At 36.8% G+C, this 22,337-nt stretch overlaps 1 protein-coding gene across 3 annotated transcripts in view; it reads right to left on the bottom strand.

Moving 5' to 3' along the window:
- Nucleotides 1–22,337, bottom strand: part of FBXL2 (F-box and leucine rich repeat protein 2) — a 50,957-nt gene that overhangs the window by 13,316 nt on the left and 15,304 nt on the right. For 2 of the 3 annotated variants that reach the window (XM_039549848.1, XM_039549847.1), the window contains 7 exons: nucleotides 10,115–10,169; nucleotides 8,552–8,626; nucleotides 5,602–5,696; nucleotides 3,344–3,412; nucleotides 3,162–3,257; nucleotides 2,729–2,855; nucleotides 2,459–2,533 (listed from right to left, as the gene is read on the bottom strand). In XM_039549848.1, the coding sequence (XP_039405782.1) occupies nucleotides 2,459–2,533; nucleotides 2,729–2,855; nucleotides 3,162–3,257; nucleotides 3,344–3,412; nucleotides 5,602–5,696; nucleotides 8,552–8,626; nucleotides 10,115–10,169 (592 nt within the window). Of the gene's footprint in view, nucleotides 1–2,458; nucleotides 2,534–2,728; nucleotides 2,856–3,161; nucleotides 3,277–3,343; nucleotides 3,413–5,601; nucleotides 5,697–8,551; nucleotides 8,627–10,114; nucleotides 10,170–22,337 lie in introns of those variants that run through there. The other variant, XM_020584595.2, reaches the window with a different exon arrangement.

Below are 22,337 nucleotides of genomic sequence, written 5' to 3'. Positions count from 1 at the left end.
TGCACACAAAATAGCAAGAGGAACTGGATTACTGTGTGTGTGCAAATATGATTTTGTTTACAAGTCTTCTATTTTGGAAAAAGCTCTCTCCTCCTCCTCCTAACACTATGAATTTAATTTTTCTTCTGTCTGGAACAAGTTGTTTTACTTCCTGGCTTAATATTACTCTTGCAATAGTAGCAAAGACTAACACTGTATTTTTAATAGAAAATACACAATCCTTGTATAAGCCCCTCATGTGAGTACGCTCATACAACTGTAGCCTATTTCTGATGCTATTACCACAAACATAACCTTTCCTAGATGAAAACAGGATGAGGAATAGTACTAGTTCAGCACAAAGGGAGATTACCTTATGCTCCCCCCCTCCCCAGCCCAGCACATTTTAATATCAGAAGTTTAGATTTGCAACTAGTTCAGTCAACTTATTATAGGCAGAAAACTAGAAGTCTCGTTTTCTTTTTGGGGATCCAGAAGGATTTGCATAATCTACAGGTAAGAAGATAAGTTTTGGAGTTTTGTCCAAATCAGACAGGTACTTCTGGATTTGACTCTCCAAAACCATGTTACTTTCTGGAACTATTTCATTTCCTTTGAGAAATACTCATGACGCTATTACTGGGAAAAGGGACTGCTTTGAAGGTAAGGACTATGTAAATTTTATGCTGCTGTAAAAAGCCCTCAAGTTATATATGAAAATTTCCCACTCTGAAATTGCTTGTGATTTCAATGCCCATATCCCTGTCAGGAAAGAAAAGTGTTTGAAAAATGCCTGCAAGTCCCCAGTTTCTAAAATCTTTCTCTAAAGACAGGACCTTTCAGATGTGCAGTTTCCAGAGCTAATACAAGTTCACTCCATAGCTGCTGGAGCTGGCCTGGCATTTTACACGGCCCATAAGACACAGTCACTAGAATTACAGTGAGGGCCATATAAAGCACAAAGACACCTGCTGTGTAAAAATCCCTTTGATCATAAGGAGCCTGGATGCTTCTGGAATTGTGCTTCCAAGCCATAGCAAGCAGAACACACCTCCAGTTAAACAAAGCTTTAAAGCACATGTAATTAGGTAGGACACACAGACTAGCAGCTCAAAAAATTCAAAAGAAAAATACTTTCCCTCGGGAGGTTTTTTTTGTTTGTACTACATAACAACAGATATCCTGACCAAGGGAAAGCTCTGGTGCACTTCTATGCCAATGCCACTGTTAAGTGGGAGAGATAGGAACTAATTACCATCAGACATCTTGAGAGCCTTCCATAAAATTAGTCAGAAAAGGCTGGCCTTGATATATGTCATTAGTCTCAGGAAAAACACAACAGAAAAAGAACTTGGGAGAAGGAGGACAGCAAAAGAAAGAGTAAAAGGGGAGGAAATTATGTACTGACTTCATTTATTTGTGGTTGTGATCAAAAGAAGGAACTTCCTTTCCCTGCTGTTATCTTTAAGTGCCCAGCTTCAGTTGGCACCTACATTCAGACTGAAAAATTCTCTTTCACTAAACATCTGGATCATGGAATCTCAAGCTTTGTATTTGTATTGTTCTTATTTTCTGCAATTTTAATGTAACTTTTAATTATCCTTAACACTCAAAAATATCCAACACTTTAAAGAAATCTATTAGGTTCAATATCAACAAAAAATGTTCCCATGCCACATTCATTCTGGAATAATCCTGTAAAACAGATCTGAAAGTTTTGCAGGTTTTTATGACACCTTCTAGCAATAAAACTAGAAAACTTTTCAAAAACAAACAAACAAAAATATAATTTCATTCTTCAAATCTGCATGACTGAAACGCTGAAATTCTAATTTATTTCAATATTTTCTAAGGCTTATTTGCAGGGAAAGAATGACTTAGATATTTAAAACCTAAAACAAGGCCTTTCCCATTCCTGAAAAGTCACATCAGAAACAACAAAAAAGCAAATATAAACTGGAGCAAAGATAATTTGTGTTCTCTAAGTAGAATTAAAAGTACATGAATGATTCCCAGTTGTTTCATTACTAATGAATGTGTTCTTCCATTAATATTGGAAAGGCATGCCCTTCTGCTACTTAGATGGTTCTGAATCATCTTCAGTTATGATGCCATTACATTTTACTCCCAATTATGTGGCCCAGAACATGACTTCTGCTCAATTAGAAATGTTAGAATTATGAATAGACCAAAATGCTACGCAGCTCATGGAATTTGAATGAATACAGTTAGTTCTTACTCTAGAGTTTACCACAGTTAAAAGACGTAATGAGGGGAAAAAAAATAACCCAACACTTCAAGTCAAAAATCAGCTCGAGAAACAGCCAGCTCATTTAAACCCACTATTCCACACAAAATCCTGTAAACTGCAGAAATGTACTATCTGACTTAAGTAAGTGTGCAGCAGATCAATTCATTAGCATTCAAAAATGATTTCTGATTCTTAGAGAATGTACCCTTGGAAGCTTCAAATACTTACTGTACACGATTGCAAATTCAGGATTACAAGCTCATGACAGTGATTTTGAATGTGTTTCAATGCTTCATCTTCTAACTGTATTCAGTAATTAAATTGGACATAGGAAAAGAAACAAGAAATTAAAAGCACAGAAAAGCAGCCCAAAGAATGTACACATCTTGCAATATTGAACAAAATACTATAACAAAAATGGTATTTTTTAATTCATGGAGATTTCAAAAACCCAAAATAAAATTTTATTCCTAAAGGATCACCCAAGCAATTATGTACCTGTGTGCAACCTCTAAGAAATAGAGCTTTTAGTCCACTACACCCTTTCACCAGTGCTTCAATACCATCCTTCGTAATCTGATCACACCAGGAAAGATTCAAATGTTCCAGATTTCTGCAACCCTCACTGGGAGAATTAAAAAAATACATAAAGTTAAATCCAGCCTTCAAATAGTCATAACAGTGGGAAACCCAAATTAAACACACTGTTAGAAATTAATGATAGCCAGTAGACTGTGCTAGGCCTCCACAGAAAAGTCATGAGAAAAGACCACACACAAACACCATAGTCTACACCCAAGAAGTCCTAGATACAGAATACAGCCAGTGCTGATTCACAATATTAAGGTTCAGCACCAATTTTTAAACTTTATTAAATGCTGAACAGCTCTTTAACCACTTTTCTTTAACACAGAACACGGAATCTTCTTACCTTAAGCCTTTTAAAGAACTGTTCGTGATGGCTACGCAAGATGTCAGATCCAGATGTTTCAGCTTGGAACAGAATCTGCTAAGACTGTAACACGTGCTGCAAAACAGCAGACACACTAAAAATACCTTCAGCTACTTCTTTTCCCAAATTTCCCCATCAATCAAAAAACCCCTTTGACTTACCTGTCAGTGATTTTTGTGCACCCATTCAGATTTAAGTGTTCGATGTTTCTGCAGTTCTGCGCAAAGGTCCTGAAACAGCAAGGAAAAGCTGAATTGATACAATGTCCCAAGTGCGATGCAGTCACTAGAGCACGCTCTGACCCGCACCTCCTCCCACCTTGGTGGAAAAGCCTGATCTCCAAGCCACAGAGTAATTGCACAGTATGCCTCAAATACATCTGTCTCAGTGGTTGCTTTTTCCTTTTCCTACTGCAAGTTTTTGGTCTTAGGCAAGTGTCACCACTTGGGAAAGCTGGTTATTTCTGCCATATGTAAACCAGAACTTGCTTCAAATACCGTAAAAACTAAAAATTCAAAGGGCATAAACAGAAAGCTTCAAGTGTCACATCAGATAAACATTAGGCTTCTGGGGAGAGATTTTGCACATCTCATTACTGACGCCTTTGCAGGTCTTAATAAGGAGCTTGCTCCCACAGCAAATGGAAAGGGACACACCTGGTACAATACCCAAGTGTGACCTAAGCCTATTGGACTACCAATGGCCAGCCCTGTAGGCTGCAAATTGCTTCTTTATTATTTTAGAAATTAAAAAGCATCAGTGTGCACTACTGGGTATGAACTTTAAGGATGATTGGAGCTATTATACTGCTGAGAGCCTGTACGTATCATTATAATAATTACCCTGAAGAAATACATAAACTTTCTTTTCATCTCTGCAAAGTAATATTTACAGCTGCGTTGCATTTCAGAACACTGTTTTTATGCCCATATTTCCTTCAACTGCATGGATTTTATTGGCAGGGGGGAAGGAAACACACAAAACCAGTTTTGTCTGGAGGCTTGCCCAGGTTAACTGATCCGACTACACACTCAGCTGGTAACAACTTCTGGCTCTCCAGCGTGGATTGAAAACAATGGAAAAAACCCCAGCAAGCAGTTATACTGGCAAGAGTTTCCACATGAATTCTCAAAACAGCTATTCCAAAATTCATGTACTGGAGGGAGATTTACAATCAAGACACTTGTCAAATCACTTGGAAAGATGTTTCACTCTGGAGGAACAGCAAACTGCCTCTGAGATTAAAGTGTGGGGCATATCCTGACAGACCTGCCACAAACATTCAGTGCTTACATGGCCAATACCTACATCAGTAATTGGCTATTTTACACAAAAGTTGATGTAGAAGAAGGATAAATAGAGAAATTAGTATCACCCACAAAACTAATGGATCTGGAAACAACTCAAGACAAATAGCCCTACAGGAAAAATCACTTTCAGAACAACTATCTGAAAATTAGCACTGCATGAATTTACTCTAGAGACAAAAGTTAATGAATTGACTTAGTTAGTTATAAATTCTAGAAAAAGCTACAGGTCACAGGACACTAGCTTAATGCCCACTGCTTAACAAAATCGTTGTGCTTATATGTGCAACCTGAGAATGGCCACACTACATCAGACTGAACATCATCCAGCCCAGGCTCTGGGGACAGAGGGAGAAAGCATAACTGCAAAAAGCCAGACCCCAAGCCCTCCTCCAAATGTTCCGTGAGCCCTAAAGCACTTATGGTTTAAGGACCCTTCAGCTGGAGGTAGGATCTTTGGGTTTAAACACTCAGAAATATCCAGAGGAACCTGGCTAAACAGTTTGCACTGGAAAAAGCTTATATAGATTCAAACATTCTTCTAGGAACAAACTGCACAGTTCAGTTCATATACTGTGTAAAAGAAGCATCATTGCTCTCTCTAGAGTCTCCCAAGATGTTCTTGTTGCCTGCCTGTTCTTATTTAAACCAAGATGACAATCCCACGTCTTTCCTGAATTTGTAGGCACTCAGTTGTATCAGTCTTCATCCTTCCTCCTACTGCTAGGGTCACCTCTTGTCCAAACTAGATGACAAACTATAAAACAACCCCTAATCTTGATACTCTTACTATTGTAGGATGCCAGATCATAGACTGAAAACATTTTAACCACTTGAAAATGGAGCAATATCAACATAATCCTAATGGAAGAAAAAGACATGTTCCTGAAAAGCACAGCTTTCATTTCTTAGTTCATTCCTAGAAAATAAGAGAAGCTATCTTTTGATCTCAAGCCAAGGACTCATTTGGCCATTATTAAGGTATTTAGTACTTACCTAAGTATCCCATTTTGGTCATCACTCAGAAATACAAGCAAATGTAACAGTACTCCAATTGCATTTGGTATGGACATCAGGAAATAAGTGACGCCTCTGTCAAGGATTTTACTTACTTTAAAGAGGAGTCTCCAACACCAAGACATCCTCTCAGACTAAGCTGTCGCAGGAACCCACCACACCTTTTCGATATATTTTCCACAACACGACCCTTAAACCAAATAAAAGGAAGATTTAGCTGAGCTTTATTCTGACATAATATTCTAACCAAATTAAAAATCCCAGGAGTTAAGACCAGCCCCAGCTGTACCCCATCAGAACTACAACTCTTTGAATTTCTTCTGCTACTTTAAGAAAGAATAGTTACATGTTGAGAATCTCCCCTCACATTTAAGTGCTATTCAATTAAATCTTTAATTCTCTCTTTCTTCACTCACTCGCACACAGCTCAACTTTTTGTCACAGCAGACCCTGCCTACTAAGACTACTAAAATGATCTTCAAGTTTTGTCAGATGTGTAAGGAACTGCCCCAGAGGTAGAATGGGAGGCTTGGCCACTCCTCAAGAGTCCCAGTCACTCCTACAGCATGCAAGTTTAAATTGCCCACGGAGACCTGAGTACGTCACGACAGACTTCACTAAGTTCCTGTTTTACAGCTCCTGCCATTGGGATGGTTGCAATCAAAAGGTGCCAAACATCTTGGTGGGAGAAGCAAAAACAGGACTAATACCTAACAGCACTGTGCATTTTTTTCTCTCCCTTTATTTTTTGAATCTAAAAATACCTGTAAAATTACAGGTCAGTGGATTTTTTGTTGTCATGTTGTTATATTTTATTGCCCTTCTCTAATACTAATGTCCTGGCCATCACTATGGGAAAATATTTTCTTATCAGAGCCTGTTTCTTGGTCCGTAAGTAACATTGCTTATATTATCGCTCAGAGGAATTTACACCAAAACAAACAAACTGAAAATCATATCTTTTTTAAAGCATTTCAATTAATCAGAATTATTGCTCAGCAAAAGCCAACTACTTTTACTATAAGGATAAATTCTTTCATGAACAAGATACAATGCAAGTTAAATTTACATTGCAGAAAAAAACAAACCCTAAAAAATTATTCAAAGAAAATGCAAACGAATAGTGAGAAGTTTTCCCAAACCCATTTATTTCTTTAATCATGTAAAACCTCTCAAGAAGACAACTTTAGTGCATTCAAATGCAGTTAGCTGTTTGAGTAATTTGTCACTCAAAAGCTAGTTTTTCAACCTACCCCAGCTTACAATTGGTTCCACAGACCAAGAAATCCTAAGGTACATTTAAATTCAAGATCACACATCTTTGATAGAAAAGAAACACTTTTCATAGGGTTTCCCCCTCCCCCCACTTGATTCTCTACCATATGAGGTCTCAAATACAGAAAATTTCACAAAACCTGATTTTGCATTATTTGATATTCTCAGATCAAGTACTATCTGAAAAATCTCCAGAAAGTCCAACTGAGCACCAAGTTGTCAAATACAATTAGCAGCTTTTACCTGTCCTAAATCCATAGACAAAAAAATATGCTACTAAAACAGCTAAACAGAGTTCTTGGACACCAAATGTGAAGCTGTAATTTGTTTTAGAGCTAATCTGTGTAATAATTTCTAATTGAACACACTCTTATGAGTAAATTTAAGGGGTTTATATTACAAATGTACTTAAATATAATACACTGAAGTAACTGAATTGCTCCAAACCACAATAGCTTTTTATAGCAAAAGAAGATCATAACTTAATTTCCCTCCTCCTGAATCCCATGCTACAAATATAGAATCTCAGAGGGCAATACCACTAGGTAAAATATATGACAAAAATATTGAAAACTGGAAAATATAATACTGTGTTTCTAAATACCAAAATGATTGCAGACACAGAAAAGGCCTATCAACAGAAGACCTGTGGAGTTTTTCTTCATTTCTTAGCAAATGAGGAATACAAGCTTTTTAAAAGCAACTGAAAATATGACACTAAAGCTGTAAGTCTTCTTTGACAGATGCCAAAAATCTTTCTCCTACCTCTGCAAGATCCTCGTGTTTAAGGTGAGTAGAGCACGGGAGTTGGCAATAAAGTTTTAAAAGAGCAGTTAAAAAAATTTACCCTCTATGTTACCGTAAAGCTTTAGGAACAGTTTGTACCATGGTTAGCAAAATACAGCAAATTAAACACATCTGGATTTTATTCATGCAACTAAGAAGCTAAAACATAAAATACAGAAAGAAATCTATTCTTGTAGTCTAAATTTAATTTGTATCAAACAACAAATAATAAACCAGTTCAGATTGAATCAAGTAATTGTTGTTCCCCACTGATATTTCTCTTCATTTTCAGATGTCTTATTTTATTTTGTTATGCACATCTACAATAGCATTAATGGAGACATGCTTTTCTTACAGAAGACAAGTCTGCCCTAAAATCTTTCATTATATACTGGAAAGGACTTTACTTCACATGTACCTGTATTTCACACAAGGTTCAAACCTTATAAAACAAATGGTCATAAAATGGTAATCAGAAACACACCAAATCAAATCTAGGCAAGTCTGCAGCAAGAAAAGTTGTTCAGCACTTTAGTGCTTTAATCTTCAAATCTTATAGCCAAGTGCCCAGTGAGCTTCCAGCACTAGATGGCCCCCTCACAGAGAGATTTGGGATCAGGAACAAAACTATCCTCTAGATTGTGAAAGTGATTCCAAGAATCTCACTCCATCCAGAGGGACCGTTTACACCTTTCTGTTCTGGAAATGAGCAGGTTTGAATTTCTAGAGCTCTATATATAGATGATAAATAAAAATCATATGATACACAGCTCGCAACCAAAACTGAAACACTCATCCAGAAAAAAGAAAAAAAAACCAAGAAGGCAAATACAGATTCTTTTTCATTTGCTCCTTCACAGTATTATTTCCTTGAACTTAGTCTTTAAAATGTGTGAACACAAGCAGAGTCTGTGGGGCCCTCAAAATGCTCTTAAACATCTCCATAGGAATGAAAAATACCCTAAAAATGAAAAGGACACTAACCTCTATATCCGTTTGAAAGTTAAAGAGGTCTATTCTTTGCCAATTGCTTCCATCCAGCGCTAAAACATTCCATGCCTACAGAAAACAAATACAGTTTATTTATTACCTCCACTGCCTGCTCCTCTCATTTTCCTCTCAGTAATGCAAATATTACAAACTAGACAATTTCAGGTAGCATTAAAAAAAAAAAAAAAATTGCAGGTATTAGTAGTCATACAGTACCAACTAGCTAAAAACATAGAAATTGCAGAAATTAATCTCAAATCTCCTAGATGGATGATACTTCAAAGGCTAACTTGTGGCTACAAAACATACTGGAAAGCAAGGTATTAAATGTGAAGTACATACACAGAAAGACTGAATCCTTCATTCTTAAAAAGCTTTTGTAAAATAGTCTAATGAGTTACTTTTGCTAGATCTATATGGAAAAAAGTAGCTGCAGATGAGATTCCTTTCAATAAAACCACAGTTCCTCAACCTTACTAGTTACTATTCTGAGAAAACAGAAACCATTCAGAAAACTGCTGACTTTCCACTATTAGGACCAGGCCTTTCCTTTACACGTGCTAAGTTACATGTACGTGTTTGAGAGCTTGTCCTTCACTGTTGAAGCAATAGTTGTTCAAAGGAAAGCAAAATAAAAAAGCCAGAGAAACACAAATATATGCAGAAAATCAGAAAAAAAAGAATACTGCATCCAGCTGACCAGTAGTTCTCAGAGAAAGATACAATTTATTCAATCACTTTGGTTTTCTTATGCAGTTTTGTGGGTTTTAGATGAAACCTGATGTTACCTGACTCACAAGACTTACTGAAGTTGCAGGACAGGGTGATACGGGTATAGGAACAAAAAAATTATATACTTAATTATACATTAAAACAAACAAACAAAAACCCAATTAAACCCCAAACCGAACCCAGCTGTAAGAAAGGAAGAAAAATATGAAATAAAGTCCATTCATGTTGTATAATAATATAGTTCATTGTACACAGTTGATGTAGAAACAGAATACTATTCATTGTATTTCAAGAAAAAAAAATGAAGACAAGCTAAACATAAAAACTTACTTAGCATGCCTTCTCTAATATCTTGTGTGTGCCTTTTTCCTCTACTGGTAGTCTATCTACTTAACACCTTTTGTACTTGGCAAGGAAATGATGGATGTACTTCTTAGACACATGGTGCACATTAACCAAACTACATGGAATTTTAAGCAGCAAATACGCCTGAAAAATAATGTTATACAGCCACATGCTTTATAAAAAGCAAATGCCATCATGCCAAACTGGGCTTAATCCTTTCTCCAGATACAGAGCATACACAACTGGATATCGTTTCCATAGCCTTTAGACAGAAGTCCTGTACACAGCAACTAAGTCCACATCTAAATGCAAAACTAGGACCACTGTTAATTTGCTTTAATAAACTAAGAGACTCAGAAAACAACTTTTTTTTTTTTTTTTTTTTACAGGAAGCAGATTGCAATGAATCCCATTATTTGTATGTAATTAAGAGAATAGCACCCCAAGGAACAACACAAAAACCCCAACAGAAATACGTACCTTGGAAACTTGTGCACAGCGACACAAAGTAACTATGTCCAAGAAAGAAAATATTCTACAAAGAAAGGAAAACAACTACAATTAAAATGTTTAATTATAAATTTGGACTAATACATGAATCCACAGTTCTGTAATTCTATGGAAGGACATCAGTTACACAAGAAGCAAATTAAATGCTATATGAGTGTTTTACCAAATTATTTTTGGTAATTGAGACTTACAGAATAATATCAAAGCTATCATCTAAAGACAGCCAACACCAACATATGAGAACCCAGCAGGTGCTGCTTCTGAAAATCTATTTTCTGTTCCCTCTCCCTACTATAACAAATAATTTTTTTCTTCTTAATTCAGAGAAACTAGCTTATATTCCTTTAATTGTGCTACAATTAAAGAAATAACTTACACAATACAGATGAAGATTTCAGAGGTTGGTGAAGAGTAAGAAATAGATAACCACACATAGATAAATCCAAGGTCAAGAATTTATGTATTAACACAAGGGACAATGACCCAAAGTTCTGAAAGGGTTTCACAGTGACTACCAAGTCTAACACAGTACCTTTCTTTAAAATTTACTCTACAAGAAACAACTACAGCTGAAAATTCATATTTACTTTTCTGATCATGGAACCAATTTCTCAGGGTTGTCAACTCGTAATAGTTTACAGAAAGAAATTTTTCACTGTCAAAATGAATTTTGCTACATACCATTTCTAAACATCAATGAAATTGGTTCAAAGGATGTTCTCAGTGAAAAAGAAATCATTAGCTTAAGCATAAAATATAGACCTTATTCAAAAATAATTTTCTATTACAGAGAATGAAAGCTATGAAATAAATGAGAGATGTTCCTGTAATTCACTGATAAACTGCTACCTGCTTGCCAAGGAACTTTTTCAGTCATTAAAACAATGAACAGCAATAAGAAGAATTTCATATTATAGTGAGATGTTAACATTGAGGAAGAAACAACTGGTAAGAGATGCTGAATTTAATCACATAGCATTCTGGTTACTGTTCTTCAAATGAAAATCTGAAGCTAGAGCTCAAAATGGATGCCTCAAAATCTTAAGCACTGTGATTTTTAGCTGTGGTAAGAGCAAAAAAACGTAATGAAAGTACTTCTTAAACATAACAACCTTTTGGGCATTTACTATGATCACTTCAGATAGTAGTCTTCCAATATTTCATTCGACACCTGGAAATTCTTTCTCTTTTCTACCATACAGTAATAAATTTTCTCAAAAAAACTAATAGCCAAGCAAACAGAAGGACAGATGTTTTCAGAAGCTATGAAACAGTTTATAAAACATTTATTTTGATAGCATCTATTCTGACATGTGAACACCCTTTCTGAGGCCTGTCCACTGTAGGAAACTTAGCGGCATTTCAGGCACAAAGTACACAGTTAATGTGCTCAGAAAATCTCTGGAGTGTTCAGATAAACACTGAAAAGTGTTCTCTCTCTTTTAAGAGCAGCATAAACATCAGTGACCCACCAGGAACCCTCTTCTGAAATCACCTTTCTCCCTGCCATAAGGGAAACGTCAGCAGGTGACAGTGTGGAAACTACACAAGAGAGAACTGCAAACGCTTCTTGGCTTGCAGAAGCTTCCTCATAGAACCACTGTGCGAGTGGAACCTGAGGGTTATCTCAGATTTACAGAAGCACAAAAGACAGATTTCCACGTTATTTGTAACAAAGAAAGAACTTGTGACACAATACTCTTGCCTAAGAACGTGACATGTTTTAGAAGTGAGGTATCCAGTTCTACTGAACTAAGAAACAACAGATGAAACTGTAAGATGTTGAAGAAAGGGTATTTTATATACCCCCACCACTCTGAGTTGTCTGGCAGTCTGTCTTCGTTTCATTGTTTATTGATGTTAAGAGATTAACGCTGATGCATGATTTCTGTGAAAAAAAAAAGTAAATTAAAACCAAATGGGGAGCAGATGTATTTATTTTTGCTTCATTCTGTAAGAAGTGACTTTTCAAAAAGTCAAAGACTGAAAGCGGTTATTCTATGTTATGAGAAGAAATATTTTAGTAAGTGTAAACACTTGTGATGCTTTTAGGGTTGGTTTTTTTTTTGTTCTAGAGAAGAAACTTTCCTGCAAGGCAGCCCAAGCTGTCCCCATCAAAACAGGTAACAACATTAAGATGCATTATCAGCAAGCAAAAGCTCAATTATTACCTTTCACTTAAACAGTACAGTAGGCAAGAGATGCCAGTAAATAATTTTATAATTCCAATGAGGCATCTTGCACACATGCTCAAAAACACTTTTTTCCCATGCTTTTCTATTTATTTACCCCCTATAGTACAGTCTTGCACAGGTACCACTAACACACACTTGCTTGTCTCCTTGCAGTCCCACAGAATTACTAGCAAAGCCTTACCAGTCAGGAAAACTAGCCAAGAGGCACAAGACTCTCAGGTTTAAAGTCATTTAAAGTCTTTAAAAGACTTCAGAGTGTTTAAAGACTTTAAATGCAACCAACAAACTGAGATGGAAACACTGACATTGTCAATCATCTGTCAGTGTCAGACACTGACATTGTCTGGCACTTGGATGAAGGACCATCAGCAGCAGGCACTTGCAATTTTAAAAAGTGGAAAAAACTACCAAGCAGGGCAGCTGCTGGTTGTATAGCACTTCTGTCCTCTATGACCACAGCTACAGAGGTGGAAGCTAATGCAGCCAGCAGCAGGATTCATTTCCACTTCAGTCTTTGGCATGTATTAATACAAGGAAATGGAAATTGAGTTAATAAATTCACAGTAATGTTTAGGATCATCTATTCTGGTTTCTAGTATCCCAGACCATTCAATTCTCCATAGTAAGCCTGTATTGAGCTCAAGAAGGAAAATACACTTACCAACACTTGGAGCCCTTCAAGCCTTTTCATCCCTAGGCACACACCACTCTGGACACGTGGCTCATGAGTTTGGCCTTGGAGACCTTTCAACATTAACAGCACACGTGAGTGTCATGCCAAAGGCACAAACAGTTGTACAAGCTCAGAGTTCCTCAACTCCCTCATGGCAAACTTGCATTTGGCTAAAGCCTAACTTACAGAAAAGAATCTATTCTTTATTTGAAAGCCTTTAAGACATGGAAAATCATCACCTTCTCTGGTAGTTTGTTCCACTGGTTAATCACTCTGTCAAAATGTTTCCCTTATTTCCAAGGTGAATGCCTGACTTCCAGCTCTACACTGTTTTCTACTTTTCTTCACCAAATTAAAGAGCGCTTTAGCAGTTCATACTTTCTCCTCACCGAGTTTAAAAGCCACTTATCATGTCATCTTTAATTCCTATTTTAACAGTCGTTTTACTTTAGTTCTGTAAATCTCCTTTTCTCTGCCCATTATTTTTTCAGCATGTTTCTTCAAATGTAGACATCAGAAGCATGTGCAGCATTAAAAAAATTTATTATTATCAAAAAAGCTGTACACAGACATGAAGTATGATTTCCCTAACCCCATTTTCAGTGCCATTTCAGGCCATTGTAGCAGCCTTTCAGACACAGCATTAGACAAGAATCTTACAGTATCTCACCCGTTTCACCATCACACCCTGCTCTGGGAGTACACAGCCCAGGCCACAGCTCTTTCTGTAGCATTCCTTACTCCTGCATATTTATCCAAGCAAAATTAATCTGTAAAATTAATCTTGTTTGAACACACACTACTTATCATGCTATTCATGAAATTCCTTAGGAGTGCCATGTCTTCATAAGGATTAACGATTACAGTTCCTCTGTGTCACCTATAAGTTAATCCCTTTAACATGCACTGATAAACTGCACACACACACTGTTCACTTTTAATATTAAAACACCACACGTTAGAAGCCAAATGTGTAAGTAGAAACATGTAATTTTGGTTGGCAAAGCCAACCAAATTTTTAATTTCAAAGAATGATATTGTCAAATGACTTATTTTCCAGAAAACCAAAATTGTCATATTCCTCTCTCTCAATTTTTCATCAAACAAATCTGTGGTGAATTTTTCCACTGCATACTGAATAGGAGGCTAGATTTCTGGTCATCTCTCTCTTGCCTGCTTAAAAGTGTTGCAGTTAGGATTCATATTCTTCTAGTCTGGAATTTTCTTGATACCCAAGACTCACAAAAACTCAGCATAAGAGAGCCACAGACCTTCTAGGTCACCTTTTTGAGGCATTTTCACTGCAATTTATATGGTTCTGCCAACAAGCATTGGTGATCTACTATCTCCATCATCTTCCCATGTATTTCCACATGTGCTTCATTATTCCCTTGTGCTTAAACAGACTGTCCAATGTCTTTCCAAACACAGAGACAGCTGACTCCTAACATTGTTTCCTTCCCCAAGGAGCCACAGAAAGAAACAGCTATTTCTCAAAACCCCAGCACTGTACAGTGTACCTCCTACAGAGAGAGAAATCAAATTGTGCAAGAGTCAAACTGCTTCTCTCTTGCTTTTGTAAGGCCCTTCCAAAGTTGACTACTTGAAGAATAAGCTTTTGAAGTAATGGCCTGGCAATTACTAGTTTTAAATGTTTTGATACAATGCTATAAGGATTGATAAAAAGTGGATAACAAGATGCATGCAGTGAGCACCACACACAGATACTTGACTTCCTAGAAATTTTGGCCCTACCCCCAAAATTTGGTATGACAGAAACACCTGGTAATTTCTAAAAACCTTAAACAAAAACCTAAGATATGGTTTTGTGTATAACTGACTTGCAAGTGTAATTCCACTTCAGAACTTCTGTTTTTCATTTTCAAACTTTATCAACATTAAAACCAAATAAGGATGAGAAAGGCCTCACTGAAGACAGCACATCAACTAGATAACCTGCTTAGAAGATCCTTTCAACTCTACCACACTATCCAGTTGTTACAAAACACACACACAACAAATCTATTATGCCTTCCCCATTTTACACTACAGATTTCTTACTGATTTCTACAATTCCTTGCATAGCAAATCCGTTCGAATTAATGTCCTTCACATGCAATATGGAAGAGTAAAGCCTACACGCATGGAAAAGTATCACAGAGAGACAAAGTACATTGACTCACCTAATGTTTGACCTTCCAGGTCAATTATTAAAACAAATCCCTTTTCACTGCAGATGAGCTATTTTGCAACATGAAGCACTTAAACTAGAAACTCCAAAAGTTTCCAGTAATTTAACCCTGCAGCTTCCACTTGTAAACAACTCAGGTCTTTCTCCGCTGATCTCCATAGCAAGTCTTTTAGTAACAAATGTGGCATCAAAAACCACTTCTTTACAAGCCAAACTCCTTTTCTTTCCCCAAGGTACTCACTGCGACAGAACATTGGCATAACTATTGGCAGTTGCAAAATGCCAGGCTGACTAAAGGATGCTTCACATCTATTTTCATTTGAAGCAGAAATCAGCTTTTTCTACAAATAATCAGCTTTGCTGGATTCATTTTACTGAGGGCAGCATCTAACTTTTTATGGTCTGTATGTTACTTGCAAGACAAATGGATCATATTACTCATTCTTTAAAAATAAGTTTTACTTATTTGTAAAGTATGACCATGTATAAGTCAACAGCAACCTTTTCGGATACTCACAGTATCTGAAACAAAATGCCCAATAATAAATTCAAGCAGGGCCAGTTCCGTTTAATTTTCCGGCCTCAGTTAGTCTATAATTTTTTAGTGTAGATTTTACTTTTATGAAGTGATTTTATGAAGTACAAATTTTGCAGCTATAACAGATCTTACTAAATAAAAGCAGTCAGCCTAATGATTAGTTCACAGTGGTTTAATTTGCAGCCCACAGTCCTAATCCAACCTTCTGGCCATTCCAACTATCCTACAGTCTATTTTTCCCCATGAGTGAAGGGATTATAATGTGGGTACCAAACAGCCAAAAATCCACTATAGCCACCGTGCACATTAGTGGCTGGGTAGAGATGTGGATGAATAGCATGATGCACTGGTGACATGCAGCCTAGGGATGTTCCATAAACCAAGATCATTACTGCCATAGATGTTATGTGCTTTGCTTAATTGCTGGAGAAGGATTCAGTAGACTTGATCCAACCTGCAGCTCTGCTACTGGCCTGGAAGATGATCTTGAAGAAAAGACTTCTCTTCCTGATGCCTGTGTCTGCATCATGAACACAGAGATAATGCTTACCTCTCCTGTAAATACTTCATGAATTACAGACCAGAAAAGTCTAGGTATTTTTATGTATGGCTTTCTACTTAAACCGTCCAGCACCAATATTCAATTTTTTTTTCTTTTTAGAAAGTAAAGGATGAGGAAGAGTATTTCCCCCTCTGCCTCTCATAGCTCCATATAAATAGCGGTCTTCACTATATCACTAATACTTCTGAACATTTAGTTCTGATAATGAGCGAATTAAGAGACTGAGTTTAAATAAACTCCAGTTTCAAGGTAAATAAAGCTCTAAATTGAATTAAGTCTTCATTAAATATGAGATTCCAAAAAGAGGTTTAGTAGCAAATAAATTAAAAACAAAATGAAACAAAATAAATGGTAAAGTACAATTCCACGGATTGTGTAAGTCATTGCTGTATCCCCTTTAGCTGTTACTCCTGCTTCAAATGCTTATTTACTATTGTTTGTTCCAGTGTGACTAATCCTTTGTCACAAGCAAGTTCTTACTGAGAGATAATACCTGTAACTTGAACCAAGTAAAGCTGAAGCACTCCATTTACAAGGAAGCCCCAATTGTTCAAGCAGAAACATTAAAGAAAATATTTCTTTTCAAAATTCACAAATCTTACTTGGTACCTTGACACAATAAAACCCCTCTTCCACTCCCAAATCTCCTCTCCCTCATTAACACAGCATACAAGAGCACTAGTGTGCAACTTTCTGCCTCTGTTCTTCAAGCCTCTCACTCATATTTTTAAAGGAATTCCATGTGAGATATTGCTGCCCAAAACATTCCGCTTTGAGCTTACACTAGCACTTGCTTGTGAATAAAACCAAACCACTTAAACCTACTAAATAGAGGATGGCAGCTACCTACTCCAATTTCAAAAGGCCAAACTGAATTGTTCATATAATCATTTGCAAATGTTTAGCATCTCATACAAAGAGGCCAGAAAATGCGTACAAAGTGCCGACTGGTGAGGCAAAGAACTGAAAAATATAAACTTGCATCTGGAACTGATCTTCGTAAGAATTTCATAAGCAGACAAAAAATGCATGTAGCAGTATTAAAAAAAAAGGTCAACATGAGACCTTCTCCACATTCTGAAGCGATATGCTGACCACCAAGCATTGATTGAGTCTTTAGTTTCCTCAGGCAGACCCCAAGTTCTGTCCTGAATACGAGATAAGTCACTGGAGAGTTTTAAAACCCTATCCCTCTTCAGAATAAAAGGATATTTTTCTAACAGAAGATGATTAACCGGAAGATGGCAACTTGTTGCAATGTTTGTGTATATTTGAAGTTAGATACACTACCTTGAACTCTGAAGATACAGAAAAACTAAATGACTATACGTTGTAACACTACATAAATCATGCTAAAACAAAAATAGCATTGATAATATATTATTTCTTAAATTGCTGCTGAAGAACGTAAGGTTTCTGAAAGAACCCACTACATCTTATATACACCTAAAATAACTATAATTCCGTTGTTTCTCTGGCTGAAGACCAAAATATTTAACTAATTTCCAAAGGCTTTATCTTGTCCATGACCTGTGCCTGTGGCTCATTCAGATCACTTACTCACTTGACTTTCTGAGCAGTTTTGGAGGTAAGGACCACAGGAAATGAATATATGATTCCACAGAAGTGAGTCAGGATTTGATACTATGCTGTCATCAGATGCATTGTTTCTGCTTGCTTCTTGTCAATGTTAGTCTCCACATTTCTAGTTAGCCAACATTTAAAGGATACTTATACTATATTGAATAGTGTGAATTAGTGCTGCTCTGCACTAATTCTTTGGACAGATGCATTTCAGGCATTCTAAATTAAAAGACTTAATGAAAATTACTTGTATGAGGCACTATTGGAATTTGCTTTACAAAAGTCATAGATTTGAGAAAATATACAGAAGTCTTACCTTCACAAGAAACTCCTATACAATCACTTCAGTTCATAATCTGTATGAATAGTTTATATACTTATATCAATTTGAACTCTAAATAGTTAAACTGCAGTTGTTTGGCAGACAGGGGGACTTTGAAGACTTACAAAACACTCTAAAATCAAAATAAAATATTGCATGTGCATTATAGAACTGGAACGTTTCCCTGAGACTGTCAAACACTAAACAGCAGTCTCAGCTATTCAGGGTGAAATATTTCCCCATTTAATTATACAAATCCTTGTAGTGGGGAAAATGAATCATGTCTGAGATGACAGATTGTTTTTTCCTTTCCCCTTCAAAACACATATATTGTTTTTCTGCTTACAAAATTCTTACCAATCAAGAACTGCTCCAGACAAAAGTTTTATATTTTTCATTTCTTTGACTCACTAGTCAGTACTCTGTATGCTAAGATACAGCAGCCAAATTTTACATAATTGTGGGCCCTCCAAGTACCTCCAGGACCTAGCTAAGAAATACCCATGGCATTATGACAATTTCTTATTGTAGTCTTTGCTGTATTTCTTATTTATTTCCCCCACATTCAAGCACACAGATGGTAAAGCATCACTTCAAATACATCAAATACTGTGTTTGACTTCACCAGGTTTAAGGTTACAGTAACTTTTTCTCTACAACAATGAACACACTAAAAGCCGAGCAAAAAGCAGTGTGCAGTAATAAAAACAAAGAATAGAAACATGAAAACTTATACTTCGTTATTAAACTCACAAGCTGCATGTTCCTGCCTACAAGAAGAGCTGCTGCTGGAACACCACTCCTGGACTCCTCTCCTAATTTCAGTCCCAAAACTTTGCTTATCATCTTCTAAATCTAATTGGCCACTCAAATTTTGAGACTGATGGCTAAGATCTATTCCTGAGTACATGCACTCAAAAAGTATGGTTTATAGCAGAACTCACAATCGTTTCTATATTTGTGGTACAATTTATGAAGTTGGTACTTTGTAGGCAGAAAGGAACTGAAAGTAGTTTAAGTGGCAGAAAGGAACAAACATCTCTGTTCTCTAAGCTTACCATTTTTGTGAAAAAAAGTACAGAACATTAGCAGTTAAAATACAAATGAACAAATGCTATCTATCTTTCTACATGCCAAAAGTACTGGCTGTATCTCCCTTTTCAAAAGTGCATTATCGCTTTTTATCAAGCACCAAAAAAAAAAAAAAGAAAGGAAGAAAAAGCTGTTGTCAGAGCATTCTAACATTAATTACATACACTTCATTTTTTTTTTGTTTTAAATTATTTTCAAATTCACACTGTAACTGTAATAATCCATTTTTCTAGGGTTTTTCCCCAGCAATTTACATGAATCAAAACCAAAGATGAGCCACTTAAAGGCTGTGACGTCTTACTAGAAAAGTTACCATTAAAACTGTATTGGCCTGACTTGATTTCTGATTCTTCTGGTGACAGATATGGGTTTATGAATTTCAGACACCAATGCAATTCTACAGTGAATGTTCTGTATATTCAATTGATGCTTTCCCATAACACACAGGCTAAGAAAAAAAATTAAGCTACAATCATCCAAAAACTGTTTAAATGACATGATTTATAACACCACCACACAATTCTTACTTAAACACCATACAACTGAGCATTTATTCTTGCAATATGTAATAGCAGAGGGGAAAGAGCATTCCTTGCCAACTGGCAAACTAATAGCACTGCAACAGCTAACAGGGGTGATAATTTTTCCTTTAGCCTGAATACTAAAAAAGAAAGTTTTTAGAAGCAGACTGTTTCTTTCACAGGTAAAAATATACTCCAATACTACCAATAAAAATAAATGTCCATAAACCAGAAAAAGTTACAAATTAAATAACTCCCTCTCTCCACTCAAACTATACTACCAACCTCAAAGTATAACTGGCCCCTGCAAACAAGGGTCTTCTTCAAAACCAACACTATCCATATTAATCAGAAATCCTCTTCCTCCTCTGCCCAGTTATCTGAGCAAGAACAAATAATCTCTGGTTTCTTTTCCTTTCAAATGAGTTTTGTGCCTGAGAAGCTGGGGGTCTCAATCATTTATTTACAAGCATGGTAGATACTCCACAGAAAATGTGCAACAAACATGACACTGGCTTGAAAACCTTCCAATATAATTCTGGTTGTTACATTAGCAATAGTAATAATAATTGCAATCATAATATTAATAATGATGATGATGATGACGATGAACTGCAGTAAAAGACCAAGGACTTACTTTGTTCAACTTTAGAGTATGCAAGTATAGCAACACTATTTTATGAATAAATTTCAAAGTGGTTTTATTCCATCTACCATCAAGAAGTTTTTCAATATTAGAGAAAAAAATTGGATTGATTGCTTGTTATAGCCAGATTACGTAAATTTAAATACTCAATGCAAACGAGAACAAGACCAATTCTGACAACAGAAGAAACTGTGTTTACGTTTAATTTCCATATATTTGTAACAAGCTATTAATCACTTTTTTTCCACAAGCCCAACAGAGGTTTTTTTAAAGAGGGCTGTAGTGCTTTCTAACAGTTTTCATACATATCTGATACAAGCAAACTGCAAACTAAGTGCATTTGATGACACTTTCAGTGGTGTTTACTACTCAGCTCCAGCTCTGTGAGCAAAATGTTTCCACTGCAACTGGTCTACTCTCCTTTTAATTAAAAGGTAGACTGCATAGCTAATAAAGGAAAAATAATTAGAATATTAATTACACTCAGTGCAGCAATATTTAAGCTCTCCTGTCATAACCATAGGGCAAGACAATTTTAAAATGTTGCAGCATTAGCACATACTGTTTCAGGAGTCGAAAGGCATTCAGACTCAGTCTTGCAAAAGCCTTTACATGCAGGCTCATAAAACAAATTCCCCACTGATAAACCTTTAGAGAGGCAGGTCTGTGCCCTGAAACTTCCTTAGGTATCTACACTCTGCAGGGTTGAGAACCCAATTGCATGTCCCTCTCTCTAACATGCTCTGCCATTGGCCTTGTGAGTTTGTCCCTGCAGCAGTACAATTTCAAATGGAGGTTTACAGAGCACCTCTCCCACCCATTCCCTTCCACTCCATTCCAAAACCCTGGTGATCAGCACAATCTTGTGGGTATAGTGAAATACGCACTTTATTTCTCTCTGGCAGAGCAAACCCAGTCCCAGCATTCAGCATGAGATCATCATGTTCTTTATTGAGAAAGCTGACAGTCCCAGTTCAGTTTCTCAGATCATCAACTCTTCTAGCTACATCTGCAACACTACTTTGGTAAATCAAATTGCAACTGCAAAAAGGACATATGTGCACAAAAAATAGATGGTTGGCTGAATCAGTTCCGCGTATACTTGGCCTGGGATATTTTTTATTGCTGTTCCAGCCCCACAAAGCCTTTAAACCGTGCAAAAGGCTTCTTTAGACACTGCCATAACAGCGTAGTGGCAGGGATTAGCTGCACCACTTCCTCAGTTGGTCAAATCCAAGATAAGCCTACACATCCTTCAAGTTGCTTTGTAAGAAGCTATCTTGAATATAAGAACAAACAGCTAAGCCACTGGTAGAGCCTAATTACTTTGACTTGTTTGTGGGTTTTCTCCTGCTGAATTCTTTAAAATCAGAGAATCACAGAATGGGTCAGGTTGGAAGGGACCACAGCGGGTCATCTGGTCCAACCTCCCTGCTCAGACAGGGTCATCCTGAAGCCCATGGCACAGGATTGCATCCAGATGGTTCTTGAATATCTCCAGTGAGGGAGACTCCACAACCTCTTCAGGCAATCTGCTCCAGTGCTTGGTCACCCTCATAGAAAAGAAGTGGAACTTCCTGTGTTCCAGTTTATGCCCGTTGCCTCTTGTCCTATTGTTGGGCACCACTGAGAAGTGCCTGGCTCCATCCTCTTGGCACCCTCCTTTCAGGTACAGATAAACATTGATGAGGGCTCCTCTCAGTCATCTGCTTTTGAGGCTGAACAGGCCCAACTCCCTCAGCCTCTCTCATAAGAAAGATGCTGCAAAAGAAGATGTCCTTACTATCTCAGTGCATGATACTTTTCACTGCCTACACCATATCAACAAATTCTGTTCAGTTACATAAATCAGATACTTAGCATCCATAA

Source organism: Corvus cornix, chromosome 2 (genome assembly GCF_000738735.6).
Source record: "Corvus cornix cornix isolate S_Up_H32 chromosome 2, ASM73873v5, whole genome shotgun sequence".
Taxonomy (NCBI): domain Eukaryota; kingdom Metazoa; phylum Chordata; class Aves; order Passeriformes; family Corvidae; genus Corvus; species Corvus cornix.
The sequence above is the reverse complement of the archived record's forward strand: the minus strand, read 5'-3'. Positions and strand labels throughout refer to the sequence as shown.